The 17,244-nt window shown below is 50.8% G+C and overlaps 6 protein-coding genes across 8 annotated transcripts; 3 read left to right on the top strand and 3 right to left on the bottom strand.

Moving 5' to 3' along the window:
- Positions 1-436: 436 nt before the first annotated feature.
- On the top strand, positions 437-6,928 carry LOC1280777 (polycomb protein suz12-B). 2 transcript variants are annotated; one of them, XM_061660770.1, is made up of 6 exons: positions 437-1,588; positions 1,727-1,773; positions 1,861-3,599; positions 3,694-4,051; positions 4,137-4,437; positions 5,199-6,928. In XM_061660770.1, exons 1-6 carry the CDS (start codon positions 1,381-1,383, stop codon positions 5,234-5,236), a joined length of 2,691 nt encoding a protein of 896 aa, XP_061516754.1. In that variant the 5' UTR covers positions 437-1,380; the 3' UTR covers positions 5,237-6,928. The 2 variants fall into 2 exon arrangements, with proteins under 2 accessions (XP_061516754.1, XP_061516753.1); XM_061660769.1 differs by having other exon boundaries at positions 4,872-6,928.
- Positions 6,929-6,982: 54 nt separating this feature from the next.
- LOC1280778 (G patch domain-containing protein 1 homolog) lies at positions 6,983-10,236 on the bottom strand. The gene is made up of 2 exons (XM_061660771.1): positions 10,055-10,236; positions 6,983-9,978 (listed from the first exon to the last, which is right to left on the bottom strand). Exons 1-2 carry the CDS (start codon positions 10,113-10,115, stop codon positions 7,052-7,054), a joined length of 2,988 nt encoding a protein of 995 aa, XP_061516755.1. The 5' UTR covers positions 10,116-10,236; the 3' UTR covers positions 6,983-7,051.
- A 226-nt stretch (positions 10,237-10,462) lies between these two features.
- On the top strand, positions 10,463-14,326 carry LOC1280779 (methyltransferase-like protein 22). Of its 2 annotated transcripts, none has more exons than XM_061660766.1 (6): positions 10,463-10,645; positions 10,732-11,555; positions 11,794-12,174; positions 12,254-12,439; positions 12,516-12,695; positions 12,778-14,326. In XM_061660766.1, the coding sequence occupies exons 2-6, from the start codon at positions 11,483-11,485 to the stop codon at positions 13,077-13,079; spliced, it is 1,122 nt and encodes a 373-aa protein (XP_061516750.1). In that variant the 5' UTR covers positions 10,463-10,645; positions 10,732-11,482; the 3' UTR covers positions 13,080-14,326. The 2 variants fall into 2 exon arrangements, with proteins under 2 accessions (XP_061516750.1, XP_061516751.1); XM_061660767.1 differs by having other exon boundaries at positions 10,474-10,645; positions 10,732-11,546; positions 12,778-13,186.
- Positions 13,317-14,326, top strand: LOC1280780 (uncharacterized). Its single transcript, XM_320646.6, has 2 exons — positions 13,317-13,637; positions 13,724-14,326. Exons 1-2 carry the CDS (start codon positions 13,317-13,319, stop codon positions 14,288-14,290), a joined length of 888 nt encoding a protein of 295 aa, XP_320646.4. The 3' UTR covers positions 14,291-14,326.
- LOC1280781 (oocyte zinc finger protein XlCOF28) lies at positions 14,304-15,506 on the bottom strand. Its single transcript, XM_061660768.1, has 2 exons — positions 15,195-15,506; positions 14,304-15,129 (listed from the first exon to the last, which is right to left on the bottom strand). Exons 1-2 carry the CDS (start codon positions 15,390-15,392, stop codon positions 14,383-14,385), a joined length of 945 nt encoding a protein of 314 aa, XP_061516752.1. The 5' UTR covers positions 15,393-15,506; the 3' UTR covers positions 14,304-14,382.
- An 89-nt stretch (positions 15,507-15,595) lies between these two features.
- On the bottom strand, positions 15,596-17,175 carry LOC1280782 (zinc finger protein 277). The gene has a single exon (XM_320648.5). It carries the CDS (start codon positions 17,036-17,038, stop codon positions 15,695-15,697), a length of 1,344 nt encoding a protein of 447 aa, XP_320648.5. The 5' UTR covers positions 17,039-17,175; the 3' UTR covers positions 15,596-15,694.
- Positions 17,176-17,244: the final 69 nt, after the last annotated feature.

Below are 17,244 nucleotides of genomic sequence, written 5' to 3'. Positions count from 1 at the left end.
AGGTTGTTCAATAACAGAGCAAGCTGTACCGATTGTGCTGTGCTGTTTATTTAATTGATTTTTTAGCATATACTCCATTTATTTTCTCCTTAGCTCTTTAAATCGTACAAAAAATATTTTTAAAAACTCATCAAAAAATAAATTAGACAGTATAAGCTTTAGGGGAAAAAAACATTGGGGCGAAAACTTCCAATTGAGGAATCTACAGGGTGGCTCCGAAAAATTCAACTCTCTTTTCTTGGCGAGTTCAAGGTCAGTTTGAGCAAATTAATTAAATTATATATCTATTAGATCGTTTTGATTACCCTCTCAAGAATAGGATAATAGAAATTACAGCTCGAAGTATGATTTCGTGCATTTTATTCCATTTTCAATTGACTGATTTTGTAGCCGACCGTGTATAAAGACACCTTGAACAGCTGCTGGCTGTCAGTTGCGGTTGCAAAAGTTGTACTAAAACCTGCTCAGCGTCACCCACTGTCAAGCGCTCCCTTTTTGAGCGGGTACTGCAGATTATTGTAATATTCTAGGCAAGGAATTCTACGCAAGGGAACTGAGAAGCGTACGCCTGCCGCAAATATCAGTTCCCTTTCCCTTGTGCGATCCCGATTTCGATTCGGCGAGCGGTTCACCCAAAGCACGCATCGAACAGATCGTCCGAGAATATCAGCGGAATTTGTGTGATATGGGCCTTTTCCTCGGAACAGCCCCGTGAAGAAGCGTAACAAAGTGCGTTCCATGGCTGCTGTTGGCGCGCGCTCGCTGTGCATCGTTTGACGGGAAGCTCCCATTTCCACTAGTCGCAGTGCCAAACGGGCGCTAGTGCAATTCCGTTCGCAGTGCAGTGAAACGAAGGTGAAGCGGAAATCGTATGGAGGAACGTTTTGCTTTCCAACAATTGTCCTAGCACGGCGCGCCAGCGAGGGCAGAAGGGCAGACCACCACGATCCGGACCTGCGCGTTGGTGTGAGCGAGACAGCACAGGTGCTGAACGGCGGAAAAAACAGCCATAGTACGCTCTGACTCCTGCATAGAAGGCAAGCCGCGTATTTCTGTCATTTTCTAGCGCGTGAGCGTGTGTGTGAGTGTGTGTGTGTGTGTGTTTGGGTGTGCGTGTGAGTTTGTGTGTTTGTGCTGCGGGTGCATAGCACTCTATTGTTACGAGCAGGGGGAGCCGCAGCAGCGCAGTGTAATCGGGGCATTTCAGGAATCGCGGGAAGGGGAAGAAAAAGCACCGAACTTATCGCAATTCCTGCTGCATGGTCAGTATCCGCAAGCGAAGCGCCGAACCGACCACCTGCCGTGCGGGGTAGCGTGACTACCGGTGTAGCGATAGTTTTTTTCTGCTCCGACGACGGCGGCACACTTGCACGAAGCGCGATGGAAAAGCAGGCCAGGAAGCACCCGGACGTTTCACCTGCTGGGGCGGGCTGCGTCCCATCGTCGTCGGGCGGCGGCAGCACCAGCAGCAAAACCAAAAAGAACCATCCCCTGAGGAAGAAGGAAAAGGATACGGAGGTGATGGGCCGACCGCCGCGGGCCGAGACACTGACCACCGATCACGAGGTGTTTATGCAGGCCTTCGAAAGTGAGTATAAAGGTCCTACTTGGGATGAAAATCTTCATACATTAAATTGTTCCTTTTGGAAACATCTGGAGCAGATAAAATGACGAATAAACGACTACAAATAGACCGAATTTTATCGCATTTTTTTCTCTCTTGCAGAATCCACACACATTTATCGATTTCTTCGAACGCGAAACATTTTAAAGGTGAGACAAAACTTCAACAAAACACATAAAATAACAGCAAAATCCGCTAACGTGAACGTATTTCTTTTCTCCATTGCTCCGTGCCAGCCAATCTTTCTGCACCGCAATCTGACCTACATGCGTAATCGCATGTCTCGATCTCACAAATCCCGCCAGTCTTTCAAAATCGACTCAATGCTCGAGAAGAAGGTGGCCAAGCTGCGCTCGGAGAAGGCGAACGGTCTGACGATGGCCGACGGCTACCTGACGCTGGTGTTTCTGGGCTTCTTCGACGAGAAGAATCAAACGATCCGCAACGGTGCGGCGGACAGCAACGGGATCGTGGTGCCGCTGAAAAATGCCTTCCCCGACGAGCCGCACGACGAGGCGGACATCGGGGCGTCCGACTGTGGGCGCAAGTGTGTGCAGGTGGAGACGAATCTGCTCAAGATCGCGCACACCAAGCGCAAGGACGCGTCGGCCGCCACCCAGATGCAGCTGACGATCGGCAAGTCGCAGGTGCTGGTGAATCCCAAGGATGAGCAGCCAGCGGTGGAGGGGGGCGGCAGCGGTGGCACCCTCGGGCAGGAGGAGAAACCACCGATCGTGAGCATACCGACGGATACGTTCAACACCAACGGCATGGTGAATCAGGTGGCCGCCACGCAGGTCTCGTTCGTACTGCGATTTCGCGTGCAGTACACGGCACCGGCAGGGGCCGGCCCGGGCGATACGAACGGGGGCGAGCACAATAACTACCTCACCAACAGCGCTGGCACGGTGAGCGACGGCGAGGAACCGTCGGCCAAGCGGCAGAAGCTGCACGGCCACAGCAAGCTGTACAGCACCGAGCTGACCGTGTGCGACAAGTACGGCCGGTGTCTGCTGAAGCAGGCGGACTACGAGCTGACGGTGCGGGAGATCATCTCGCACCAGAAGACGGTCGCGGCCAAGTACGGTTCGCCGATCAAGAACCGGTACTGGTCGTCGATGCCGGAAGCGTACGACATCATGGACTTTCTGCCGTCGGACGACTGTGCCAAGGGCGACGTGCTGCCACCGACCAGCGAGGACTTTATCGATCGCTACGAGGAGATGATCCGGCCCATTCTCAAGGTTCGGCTGCTGTGGACCAAAGAGCCGCCGCGCGGGTACGAGCCCGCCGGTGCGGCGGAGATCAAGCTGGAGAACGGGTACAGCGATAAGGAGAACCACAAACCACCGTCCCTGGAACCGTACCGGAAGGGGCTGAACATCAACATCAACAACAACAGCATTCTGACGCCGGCGGCCGCGGCGGCGGGCCATCCCGATGAGGTTGAACCGTCGGCGACGGCTCCGGGCGATGAAGACACGCCAATGGTCGACGAGAAGTCGAACCTGGCCGTCGTGGTCAGCAACGGGGGTGAGGTGGGTCCAAAGAAGGAGGAAGACGGCAAGCGGGTGATCTATCACTTCATCCACAACAACTACTCCCGCCAGCGCACGGAGACCGGGGACGACTATACGTGCCCGTGGTGCTCCTTGAACTGTGCCGTGCTGTACTCGCTGCTGAAGCATCTGAAGCTGTGCCACGCGCGGCTCAACTTCAACTACGTGCCCATCCCGGAGGGTGCCCGCATCGACGTGACGATCAACGAGCTGTACGACGGGTCGTACAATGGGTCGCCGCACGATCTGCTCGGCCCGACGACGGCCTACACGGTGCGCGATCCGATGCGCCGGACGGTGGTGACGAACCTGCTCGTCTGTCGCCCGCGGCGACCGAAACCGAGCCTGTCCGAGTTTATCGACAACGACGAGAACGAGTTCGACAGCCAGCGGCCGTACATTACCGGCCACAGCAGGTGGGTGAAGCATGGATGCACACACTTGTTGCAGGTCCATTTTCCCCACCAACTGTCTCTTATTATATCCTCTTTTCTTTTTGGCTTCCGGCAGAATGTACCATCACACCATGACGTGTCTGCCAGTGTACCCGAGGGAGCTCGACATCGACTCGGAGGGCGAGAGCGATCCGCTCTGGCTGCAGCAGAAAACGATGCAGATGATCGACGAGTTCACCGACGTTAACGAGGGCGAGAAGGAGCTGATGAAGCTGTGGAACCTGCACGTCATGAAGTACGGCTACTCCGGCGACTGCCAGATACCGATCGCGCTGGAAATGTTTATCGATCTCCGCGGCCGCGAGCTGATGGCCCGCAACCTCTACCGCAACTTTGTGCTGCACATGTGCTCGCTGTTTGACTTCGGGCTGGTGTCGGCCGACGTTATGCAGCGCATCATCAGAAAGCTGCGGGTACGTATAGTACGGGCACGATAGCCTATGGGGGATTGTGGAATTTGTGATAATAATTCCATGTGGTATTTGGTACGCTTTGTAGAAAATACCAGCCAACGATACCGAACTGCAGCAGGCGCTGAAGACGGCGCGGACCGAACAGATGGACTACTGGAACAACGTGACCGTGCACAAGCCGCAAACGATCAAGACGGAACATAGGAACGGCGGTGGAGAGCGTACGGCCGGCGCAGGCGCAAGCACGTCCATCTCTGGCATCTCGTCCTATCAGCACCACAAGTCTGGCCACGGCGTTGGTGGCAGCGGCACGTCCACCACTGGCGACGGACAGCAGCGCAAGGTGAAGCCGACGATAACGCCGGCAAAGAACACGGACCCGGGAGGTTAGTAAATGGTTCGCTTTTTTTTGTAGCAAATTCCATCCCTAGGGAACCATTTGTCCACTACCAGCTTGTGCTTTGCATCTGGTTTGAAGGCCATGTGTCGGTTCATGTTTTTGGTTGTTATTTTCTACAGGGGGGTTTAATAATTGTAAAGCAATGTTATTCTTTCATTTTTGTTGTTCTTTTTTTACACATTCATCTCATTTCGTGCACTTACATTGTTGCTTCTTTTTCACTAATTTATGGTTTCTTTTTTTCTTGTATCTTTTTTTTTTCTTTTGTATTTTCTTTTTAATGTGTTTTATGTTCGCCATTCATAAACCACCCCGCCTACTGTTTCAACTCTTTACTCATGCAAATCATGCAATATTCACGCTGTATGTGGTTGGGCTGTGTTCTTGTGTGTGCTGTAAATGTTGATTGGCTAAAAGCAGAGCATTCCCGGCGTCGTCGAAGTGCCGGAAACGCGAACAAAAACACCGGTGGCAGTGGGTCGCATTCGTCCGCCGGTAAAGCGACCACCAGCAGCGGCTCGCCACATTCCACTACCGCGGGGCTAAAGGCACCGTCGGGCTCGGGGAAAACGCCGTCATCATCCTCATCCACTGCCAACGCTGCCGGGGGCAGAAAATCATCCTCCACCAAACTGTTTGCCTCTCCTACCGCCCTATCCGCCTCCGGCACGAACAAACACCACAACCATTCGACGGGCAGCATAACCTATTCCCCCATAATGACGCGCAGGAAATCTCTTTCCCTAGGTTCGCATCTGCTGCTCCGAAAGCGGTCCCTCAACTGATGCTGGCTGTAACGGGCGCGTGGGCTGTGCCGTCCTACCGGTCCGACCACCGGCCACTGGCTGCATACTACTACTACTGCTGGCGATGCAACGAGCCCGGACAGAGAGAGATAGAGAGAGAGAGAGAAGAGCGAAGGGAATCATATATTTTAACAAGGGAGGTGGTGAACACGCTCTAGGTAAAGGGCGCACAGTACGCAGCACTGTGTGGATTGCACGAAAATGAACATACTTTCTGATAGCATATTTTTATACAATACGTATTAGCAAGTAAGTGTAAGCACACACACACACACGCAGCACACGCCGTATCAAAGTGTTGTTACCCGCGCAAAGGTGTGTAGAGCTGAAATGGGGCGATCCTAAACGATGTGCCGATAGTGAGTGGTTTCATTAACCGCCCAGAACGAAGAAAACAAAAACAAACAAAACAAAACAAAACAAGTCATGTTTCGATGGCAACAGATTACAGGAACGCGCATGATGGTAGACAAATGCAACGACTATTCTTATTGGAAAGTTGCAAAACAACAAAATCCGGTCAACAAAATTGTAAATCTGATGTCGCGTGACACACCTACAAGTGTCGTTGTGTGCCGGATAATGGAGGAAAACAGTATCACCAGCTGGAGCTATAATAACCGATTGTGCTTTTAAAAGCGAAACAAAATCAACGATAGAGGAAGGCACACACCGTAAGAGAGATGGAAAACTATTGCAGGAATGTTTCTCGGGAAAGTGTAGTGAAAATAATTAGTAGAGCAATCTAGAAACAGCTACAGTTTACGTCCTAAAAGCGTAGGGAAGGGCGACACTGCCTCTATGGTTGGGGTGTGGTAGGATAAACAATTGCATATACCTCGGAAGGGATCGGACGAAGGTTGGTCGTGTGAAATGTGGCTTTGGTTCTATCCGTTTGGTTCAATCCGTCTCTTCTCCATCAAGCCACAACATTCATTTTTAGCTCGTTGTCTATCTATATAATCAAGTAGACATTGGAAAGCATAAGAATGGAGACGATTACAAAGACGCAGCAGGCAAGGTCCTAGAAACGGGGATTACGTGTTCACCCACCACAAACACACACACATACTGATACACTGCCATTTGTTCTCCCGCTTCTCGCAGGATCGCGACGACATGTTGTTATGAACTGAAAGATCCATAATGTCGACGATTGACTGATGATATGGGTGTTAATTACTAATCGAAAGGCAAAATAATACGAGGGGAAACAAACTTTCGTGTTCGGATTGTTTGATTTTATAAAATTGTTTTTTTTTTATTAGTTTGCGCGCAATCTATTTTCTATTCCTCTCATCTAACCAATGTAACGAGTGTTAGAAAGAAAGGTGTTTTTTTAGTTAGCGCCTAGTTTGAATTATCGGCAGTAGAGAAGATAGCTTTTTTTTTAACGCCACCGTCTTAATGTTTTCTCGGCTCGAAAGCGGCGTTTTTGTTTTTTTTTAATTGCTCATATCAAATGCGTGGCACTCTCGTCTTCTCCTTCTGGCACCCAATTTCCCCAGCACTGAGTTGCCTTCTCAAGACTCGTTTGGGCAGGACAGTGAGAGCGGGGTGGGAAAAAATCCTTTGAGTTAGCCAACCTTTCTGCCCTGCCAATCACTACTCCCTGTTTTAGTGTCGAATTTATGTAATGACGCAATAAAAATGAATTTAAATGGAAAGCAACGGACCAGCGGCGCGGTTCATAGATGGACACAAAAAAAGGAAAGAAAATCAACGTAACACTTCGCACTACCTGGGTAGCTTTATTGCCAAAAACCAAACGTAGTACGCACACACACACGGCGGCTATCGTTTACTCTTATGCTTATTGCTGCTTTTCTTTTTCTCTTTTTTGTGCTTCCCCTTCGATTTTTTCTTGTGCTCATGATGTTTGTGTTTTTTCTTTTTCTTCGCCCTTCCCGAAGACGAGTGTCGATCCTCGCCGGCATCTTTTTCGATCCATACCTCGGTGTACCTTCCCGTTGGTGTTCCCGCTACTTCCCGACCACTCAGAAGCGAATGCGATGCTGGCTCGACGGGAGCCTTTGAATGGGGAGCATTGTTGGCACCACCCTGCGACGGTAACCGTGGACCATAGTATTCCGGTTCGTCCGAATCGGACGCACTGTCCGGGTCCGAATCGCTGGACGAATCGGTATCATTCTTTGCTCCGTCTTTACCAGCTTGTTGAAGAATCTCCTTCGCTTTGCCCGCTGCAGCTTTCGATGAGCACTGCAGAACGCTGTCGCGCTTTGAACGATCTTCCCCGTCAGCGTGTTGTGGTTTTTTGAATTCGAACAAATTCTTAAAAATCCCACGAGGTGGAGAGTTATTGCGCAGAATGTTTAGCTGGCTGGCGGGCTTGATCGATACGAAGCTGTCGACCATCTTAAGCTTTTCCTCGTCGGTTAATGCCGCGCTTCCGGATGGAGCTGCTGGTCCATCGATCGGTTTCGACGACTGCTGATTCTTCGACTGCTCATCTTCCTGCTCCTCTTCATCGCTGCTGCAAAAGATGGACTTGAAAAGGTCACGCTTCTCTTCCGGCTTTTTATTGGTCGCCTCGAGCACCTTTTCCTCCAATTCGGTTCGTTTTTTGTACGGCGGTTTTGTGGGCACCGTCCGGGAAGTTTGAGATGTTGGTGGTTTTGGCTGCTCAATCGTAACGCCATCGTTCCGGTCAACTTCCTTCGCGGATGACGTACTTTCGGTTAGGAAAAAATCTTTCGACGAACATCTCTGCCCGGCCGTACTCGTGCCGCTCGACTGTTCCACCGGTTTGCTGCCGCCACCGTTTGGTCGCTTGTCTTCCGCTACCTGTTGTGCGACCGGTATCATGGTCGGTGTTACAAAATCTCGCCTATTCGTAACCGGCGCTTCGAGGTAATCGAACACGGAGAACTTGCCCTTCTCTTTGCGCCGTTTCTCCACCGCATCGGTATCGTCCACCATCATTCCGCCGAACGGTTCCGGCACGTTGAAGCGTTTGCAGATGTCCTTGTGGGGCTTCCACATTACGCGGCTGCGTGTCATGCGAATTTCGCGCGGTTTGCCTGCGTCCCCATCGGCGGGAATGGTTTTGTCCGCTATCAGGCTCGATGCCGTAACGAACCGTTCGGACATAAGGCCGTCCAGTGGGCGGTACATGCGTTCGGCCTGCATAAACTCCTTCCGCTCTCGCTCCCGATCCCAGGCGGAAAGGTTTAGCGGTTGCAACGATTCGAGGTACTGTTCGCGGGTCAGGTAGCGCTCCGTTGGCTGAAAGGCAAGGAACCGTTCGTAGCGTTCCTGCTTGTCGGGCATCGCAATGAACGGTTTGAACCCTTCCTTGGTGGAACCGACGTACTGGCGCTGCAGCACACTCGGCTGTTGTACCAGACCCGAGGGAACGATCGACGGTGAGCTGTCCCGCTTTGAATCTTGTCCACTCTTCTCTTCGCTTGCCGCGCGTTTCGTTTCCTGCGGAAGCGGATCTACCACCTCATTCATAACTTCCCGCCGGACAAAGTTGGAACTTTGCTTGTTTATCATTTCCAGCACCGGATTCTTGGCGACCGTCTGCTCACCGAGAATCGCTCCCCGTTCCTTCGGGTCAAGATCGTGCCTTCCGAGTCCCTTGATTTTGTACTCGTTTTCTTGCTGCATCTTCCTCGCCCGTTCCTCGTCGATGCGGTCGAAGCGCGAGCGTCGTTCCTCCCAATTCCGTGGCCTGAACACTTCCGGCACGTCCACTCGGAACACCTTCTTCGCCAGCTTGCGGGAACTGCTGACCGGGCAGAAGCCTTCCAGCGTGTTCGCTTCACTGCCCGACTTTTTCCCCTCTATCGCCCGCTTCGATTTGGATCTATCTTCGAGCGAAAAATCGTACCGCGACATGTCATCCCGTGCGTACACGTCTAAATCGTCATCGTCTTCCAGCGCACCGATGCCGAATGCTTGCCCGCGGATGGAAAGCTTTTTGTTGTTGCGATCGACCACCTCGAGCGTATCGAACAGCTGGAATCCTTTCGAAGTGCCGCCACGGTCCAGCCCACTGTAGCCCAGCCCGAACGTGTTGTCCTTTAGGGCCGCTACCAAGGGATCGAAATCATCCGGCGCGAACGTTATCTCATAGTCACTGTCCGAACCGTCCGATTCCTCCCCATCATCCCCGTCGTCGTTCTCCGCGCTGGCGCTGGTTTGCCCCTCACGACCCGGAATCTCACAGCCGTACATTTTCAAGATATACTGCTCCTTGCTGTTCCGCTCGTTGGCTCGCTTTTTCTCTCGCTTCGTTTGTCGCTCACCGATTCCTTGCCCTTCCCTCCAGCCCATCTTTTTGAGTATCTTCACGGCCGTTTTCTCCCTGGCCGGTTCGAGCAGCGCGCGCAACACGGGCTGACCCGGAATTGGACCCTTGGAAAAGGCCAGATCCAAGCGTCGTTTGTTGGACCGGCCGGCCGCACTGCTGTGCGCAAAGTCTTCCTTCGCCTGCACACGCTGTGGCGCAATGCCGAACTCGCCCAGGTCCTCCTCGTCCATGAAATCCATCGGATTTTGCTGCCGCGCAAGGGAGGATTTCTCCGTGCGCGAGCTTTTAAACTCGGCCGGTTTCCAGCCTTCCTCCGAGCCGACCGTGTTCCAGTAGCCCGCCGAAAACCCGCCCGTAAATGCGCCATGGAACCGGCGCTTTCCATTGCTATCCAGCACGATCTGGTCCTCGACCGTGATGGGCTTTTTCGACGGCACTGCATCTGTGGGTGCCGAGAGTGGGCAATTGTGAAGTTGGTGTAGTTGGTGTTAGTCGCTGGCCTAATACTGCTTACTTACCTTCTTCAAATGCTGGTAGGGCCGTTCCATACCTACAGAGGGTTTCTTCGTCGTCGTCCATTACTGTGGAAGCGTTGTGTATTAATTAAAAACCAGCCAAAAGCGTAAAAGCACACAGAAAAACGAACGCAGCAATTGTTTTGTTTACATGCCGTTTCCACACTGAGAGCTGTCAAAAAGACGGAGATGACACAAGATTAATACAGCTGGTCTAAATTCTAACAAGGTTTATAGCTCAGTTTATTAAAATGTAAAAAATAATGAAAAACGTAAGTAATTAATTGAAAATATTCTTTGTGTTCGTGCAAAACATAATTGCAAATTAACTACGTTTAAATAATTATCCAAAATTAAAAATGCGCCAAAATCGTTATATATAAATCTTGGCACCAGCTGAATCATCTGGTTGCCTTTGTTTACATATTTTCCTAGACGCTGCTGATACCAAAAAAAAAAAAAGAAAAACAAAACCCTTTTCCCTCGAATCGCTGTCTCGTCGATTGCATCCCCCCAGGCACCCCAGGCTCAGCGTTCGAATCGTGTGATCAGCTGTTTGTGAGCGGTAAAATGCTATTTTTAACACCCCGTTAGGTATGCCGTTACGTGCCCGGTGATCCCCGCTGCGCGAAGTGCTACCGGATTGGCTTTTAACCTAGACCTTTGGCTTGCCGTTTCAGGTGCATCTGTGGCACGCGCTCACATCGAGAGGTGTAGCGGGGCCTGAATAGCCCCCTCCCCCCCTCCCCTGGAGTGGCTGGATTATTTTCATTCATAAAACGCGCCGTGCTGTACGTTGTATCCATCCGGGGAAATAAGTTGCCTGGTCATACCACAGGACAGCGACGCAAATTGCAGCGTCTAGCCGATGTAAAAATAACACCCAAAGTCACGTGCTGTTTTCACTTTCCGCGAATTGCTTGCGGCTCTGCTTTGTTGATCACATGGAGGAGGAGTTTGGCCTGGGCCGCATATTCCCCGCACGCCTGTTGTTGTCGGAACTATTACAGCGTCGGTGTCGCCAGCCGCTGCTCACAAACATTAGCGCATCTGTTGATTCGCAGCAGCAGCGGCGAAAATGCTATTAAAACGAACGGACACAATACGACACATATTCTAGACGGTGGTCGTGAAATGGTAAATTATTTATACACAGCATAAAACCGCTCGGTCGGCGCGCTTCTGTTGTTGTCGGACTGCGCTCCGTTTCGTGTGTAGAATAAGCGACCCGAATCGCCACGGTCCCGTCGGCGCTGTGTTCTAATATTGTCGTCAGTAGAGATTTGGGCGTGCAAATGCTGAGTACGCTGCGCGTGCTTTGATTAGCTGGTTTGGCACGCACGCGAAAACGTTCTCAGCAAAGACCCAACTCGTCACCAAATGCTTACAGAAACATTGGCGGAAAAGTGAAACAAAAACCCCGTTCGCACGATGTCCGTACTCGAAGTTACGTCGGAGCTGTACAGCGAGGCAGAATTCTGCAGCACAGAAACGGGTAATGGCAGTGAGTATGACGGATTTTTTCTTCGCCGAAAAATTACCGCTTGTGCATGTGCTTCGAAATTTTCCTAAACGCCTCCTCCAAAGGCGAGGCTGTTGCTTCTTGCTTTTTGCTAACGATCCTTTGATCCCAGGGCGGATATTTCATAACTTTTCTCATTCTTCTTCCCAAACGCTCCGCCCCCCTTTCTTCCTGTGGCAAACTTTTGTTCCCCGCGGGAATGATGTCTCCGTTTGTGCAGATTCTATTTCTAAATTTACCTTTGTGTATCCAAACCGCCGCGATGCTGCGCCCGCCGAGAACGGCACACAGCCGGGGCTAGCAAATGGCATGGACAAACAGCACAACGGTCAGCCCGAGGCTGACAGCGAGTCGAAGGCATCAAGCGTCAAAGACTCGGAGGAGGTGGAGGAAGAAAGCTGTTTTGAAGAAGAATCATTCGCATCGGATTATGGTGACAGTTTGTGTGAAGAGGAGCAGGAGGAAGTGCTGTTGTACGGTGAATCCGGTGATGAATGTTGCATAGCAACGCACCAGAAAGATACAAAACCACCTCCAATCGTGCTCGATAAAGATGGCGACGTTGTTGTGGTGCGCCAGCGGAAAGGAGCGATAGATATAGGTTGGTGAAGGTTTTTTTTCGAGAGTTTTGTTTTTCGAAATTTGGTTAATGGCATGTGTCTGCTCTTACCCCTACCTAGAGCATCGTAAGTCGACGCGGCTGGACGCGGTTGGACTGCAGATATGGCGCGGTGCACTACTGCTGGGCGATTATATCATGCACAACGAGCGAAAGTTCAAAAACACTCACATCCTGGAACTTGGGTCCGGCGTTGGGCTTACCAGCATAGTCGCTAGCATGTATGCACGAGAAGTCATCTGCACCGGTACGTTCGAAGTGATACAGTTGCTTCGTGCTAAAACATCGTGAAAAGAAGTAACATTTTATTCCATCTTCAACAGACATTGATATTGAAGGGCTGCTGGATCTGTTACGGGACAACGTGCAAAGAAATGCTCATCTTTCAAACCCGCACTGCCGTGTGCATGTCACCGAGCTCGACTTCAAGGTTAGTTATCAGGACTATCCACGCGATTTGAAGACCAAACTCCAGGACGTGCAGTACGTGATTGCCGCCGATGGTAAGCAGATATGGTTGATACGTTCATCCGTTGCAACAATTTTATCTAACAAATTCATTTTTTGTTCGTTTTCTTTTGCCAGTGATCTACGACGATGACATAACGGAAGCGTTCGTGCGGACGATTGTTAGTTTGCTGCTAGAGCTGCCGAAGCTGAAGGCGATCTACATCGCGCTGGAAAAGCGCTACGTATTCACGCTCGAGGACATGGACTCGGTCGCACCGTGCTACGATTACTTTCTGCGCTACTTTGAAAAGCGTAACGGCCGGTTCGGCGTGAACCGCTGGAAGCTCATCAATGTGTGTATGGACTTTCCGCGCTATTTCGATTACGACAAGGTGAAGGATTTAGTGCTGTTGAAAGTGTGCCACGCTAGTAAGTGATGCGTTGTGATCGGCTAATTTACGATTTAGGGTGCAAGGAATTAATTAGTTTTTAGTTTTACTGCACGAAACGGTAAAAACAAAACAATACAAATATTTGCTCGTCACACCTTGTATATAGCAATCGCGGGCAGTTGACGGGTGGCGTTTTTGGCAGTTACTTTTTGAATGACAGACGAAGCTACCCGCTTCCGTATCGAAGTGTAAACAAACAACAATAATCAAACAAACCCTTCTATGCCGTTTGCCGGCATACATTCTTGCACTAAATTAGAATCAAAGAAAGTGAAAGATATCGATATGGACAGTATAAGCATTGAGTTGGACACACCACTAATCACGCACGGCTGTGCGAGCAGAATTGTTCGCACCATTGTGGAGCTGTTGCTGTACAATCGCACACAAATTCCCTTCCCATACACAACCTTTCGGGCGATGGTAAAGAAGCTGGAGTCAGCTGAACCGACGGACGCTACCCATTCTGTGGCGGAACTTCGGATACAAAAGCAGCGCGAAAAGGCGCAACATGTGGTGCAGTGCGTGGAAATGCTGTTCGATGTGAGTATTAAAGCTCGAAGCCGGGGAAAAACACTATCACTTCATTCAAATACGTTGGATTTACACCCGTTTTTTTTTGCTTCCAGACGATAGAGAAAATACTGTCCAACCACCCACCGATCGGTGAGCTGATGATCGTATTTGGCAAAACAATCTACACTGCCAAGGAAGCGTTTATAATAACACTGCCCGCCATTGATAGGAATCACATTGGCGAAAACCATCAACGATCGTTGGAAAAAGTGCTCCGAAAGTTAGGTTTACAGCTTACGCTTTGTGATCAACTGGTAAGCGGCCAGGCTGTAACGAGCGACACAAACATATTCGTTATGGTACAATCGTCGTGCACGCTTCATCCCACGCTAGGAGTGAATTTGTTGGACAATTTTCAACTTCCCAAAAAGTGTGTAAAATATGAAATCAATTTTAAAATGACAAACAATGGTGGAGACGAAACGGTGAACGGTTGCTGCAAACGATTGGAAATTTATAGCGAAGAGGAAAGCATGGTACAATCCGGTACGCTGCCAACGGCCGCGCAAGCGACCACTCTCGAGTTCCAAGGCCCTTTGAGCAACGAGTGGTTTCTACTGGACGCCGTAATAAGTGGGTTTTCGATCAAGTCCCCAAAAGAAAATGTAATGTGGAAATGAAAAGTACAGTAAGTAAAAAGTCCTATAACAAACCTAGGAACGAATTTTATTTCAAAACAGAATAGTTCGTAATGACGGGTTTTGAGAGCGTTTCACTTCCGTGGCGTGTGTATGTGCCGAACGTGCGAGATGCGCTCGCTCGACGTGGTAAACCGTTTGTCGCAATGCGGACAGGCGTGCGGCTTTTCCCCCCGGTGCAGCTTCATGTGCACGTACAGGCCATTGCGCGAGGCAAGCTGTTTGTTGCACTCCTCGCACCGGAACTGCTTCTCCTGGCTGTGCGTTAGCATGTGCTCCTTCAGCTCCGAGCCCTGCTTGTACTTCTTCGGGCACAGCTTGCACCGGTACGGCCGCTCCCCGGTGTGCGTCCGTATGTGGCGCGTCAGATCGTCCGAGCGCAAAAACTGCCGGTCACACTGCGGGCACGCTATCTTACTGCTGCCCGTTTCGTCGTGTATCCGGTAGTGCCGGCGCAGCGTTTGCGGCTGGCTGAAGCTCTTGCTGCATTTGTCACAGTACCAGCGTTTCCCTTTCTGTATCATCAGTGGCTGGCTGACGGGGTGCTCCATTTCCTCCGCATTGCTGTCCTCCGCGTCGTCACAGGCGGGGCGGGCATTCGCTATTTCCAGCTTAATCACTGTGCCCTCGGATGTGGGACTTTTCGCGGGGGATGCTACGGTGGCATTGGTTTTCGTTTTACTGTGAAGGCTTTCAAAGCACTGCTCCAGAAGTTTGTCCGCCCGCTGGCACTGCTCGATGAACTGGTACGCTTCCTGTGCCCGAGTCACACACCTGGTGCAGATGTGCTTGGGCAGCAGCGATTCGTTGCACGATTCGAGCTGAAAATTGAGCAAATTGTGAGTGAATTGAAGTAATGGAAGCAAAGTGAACTCCACAAAATTACCTCATCATTAATAAAAATGGATAAAATATCTCGGAAACAGTTCATATGCTCCACACTGTTTGGCTGCACGTACACATCGTCGATGGTGTACAGTTCCGTCTGGCCGTCGGTTTCGTCCAGCAGACAAACACGGCAAACGTCCGGCAGTTTTGTGGCCACACTTTCCATACACAACGCACGTGTTTCACTTTTTTCCATTCTTTTGATTCTCACTCGAATTGCAACCCGACAACTACTTTCCTCTGCGAACGATTCGCGGTTGTTTACGCGTCCCTTCCAAACGTAAACAAACGCAATGACAGTTACAGCGTCTTCTTCTTCTCTTCTTCGTTAACTTGTTTCCCGGTTCAGAACAACCCAAGGCCCGTTTCAGATATCCCAGCAATCATTGGAACAATCAGTTTTTGTATTTGAATATTTGCATTGTTAAACCACTTTATTTGTTCAACGGAAGCTTTTATCACAAAAAAACACATCCTCTAAACTAGTACCGTCGCGTGCTACAGTTTAAAGTTTTCCAACGATAATGATTCGGCATCGAGATTGATGCTCGCCGTAACGCTCTCCGATATAACGATCGATCCTTCCTCCTGCGACAGCTCGTCCCGCTCGTTGTCCACCTCCTCGAGATGGCACAGGAACTGGTCGTCCTCGTACGTGGGAAAGAAGTACTCCGGCTGGTCCCACGCACCCGCTTCCTTGTCCAGCCGGAAGTGGTTCAACTCTGCCAGATGCTTGCAAAGACTCTCGTAATCGGGGCACTGCTCGCCACACGCAATACACTTGCGTATGTGCATCTGACGGCGAATAAAGTTCACCACCTTTACGCGCTGATAGAAGCTCATGTCCGCCACGGTTTGATCGAAATCAAACGTATGCTTCGCCACCATATGGCGCTTCAGCGTGTCCACATTTGCTTCGGCGTGCGTACAGAACAGACACGTGGTCGTTTGCTCCTCCCCGTTCCAGTCGGACCAATCGGAGTCGGAGTCGGAGTCGGACGCAAAGACGCGGCTTTCCTCTTTCCGCTTCGCGATGGGCACGTACTCGGGCTTCTGCTTGAGCCGATAGTTGACGAGAAAGAACCGATCGTAGTAGTGGTTGTCCGGGTTGATGCGCTTGTGGCCCTTCTTGCGCATGTGTTCCTTGAGCGTGGGCCGATCTTTGAACAGCTTTTCGCAGAACAAACAGATCAACCGGTTCAGCTTGTCCTGCACGATTTCGATCAGCTCGTCCACAAACACCAGATGTTCCGGCTTGCCCAGCAGGAGAAAGTGCTTCGTGTAGAGATGGCTCACAAACTCGGGGCGCGTTTCCGCCCGATAGTCACGGCAGTACAGGCAGCCGCGGTTAAAATTCCGATCCGTCCGTTCGAACTGATGGCGGGTGAGGACGAGCTCCAGCTTCTCCCTTCGCAGCCGTTGCCGCAGCTCGTAGTCCAACGGTTCAACGTCGCTCAGCAGGAAATACTTCTCGTTCGGTGAGCTCGTACCGTCGGGCAGCTGGTTCAGCAGCATGGAGGAGCAATATTTCTCCACCGGTTCGTGGGCGAACTTTTCCTTCCAGTAGTAACAGTAGCTGGGCAGGCAGGCAATTTCCTTCACATCGGCCACCACCAGTCGGTGGACCAGGTACAGATGAGCCAGACATTGGTCGGAACCGTTGTCGGGAGTGTGGAAATCGTATGTGTTGCTGCAGAACATGCACGGTACCGTCCGCTCATCGACCAGCGACGTTGGGGGATCGGTTGACGAGTCCTTGGTAAAGTTGAGCGGCCCTATGATGGTGCTTTTGGACGCTTCACCACCTTCTTCGTCGTTTGCGTTGGAAAGTTGTGTGCTCATTGCATTAACAGTGGAGAAACGGCAGACTAGGGGAAAATGTAATTACTTTTGCGACGAAATTGATTTGTGCACCTGAAGCACAGGAAAACATGTCTTGCGAGCTGCCGACTGTGCGGTCATGAGCTCAGACAGCATGATGACATTTAATTGAAAAATGATGAAAACTCAACACTGTGCACGATGGCCGCTGGGCTTTATTTTTATTT

The sequence above is a fragment of the Anopheles gambiae genome, chromosome 3, assembly GCF_943734735.2.
Source record: "Anopheles gambiae chromosome 3, idAnoGambNW_F1_1, whole genome shotgun sequence".
NCBI lineage: Eukaryota > Metazoa > Arthropoda > Insecta > Diptera > Culicidae > Anopheles > Anopheles gambiae.
The sequence above is the reverse complement of the archived record's forward strand: the minus strand, read 5'-3'. Positions and strand labels throughout refer to the sequence as shown.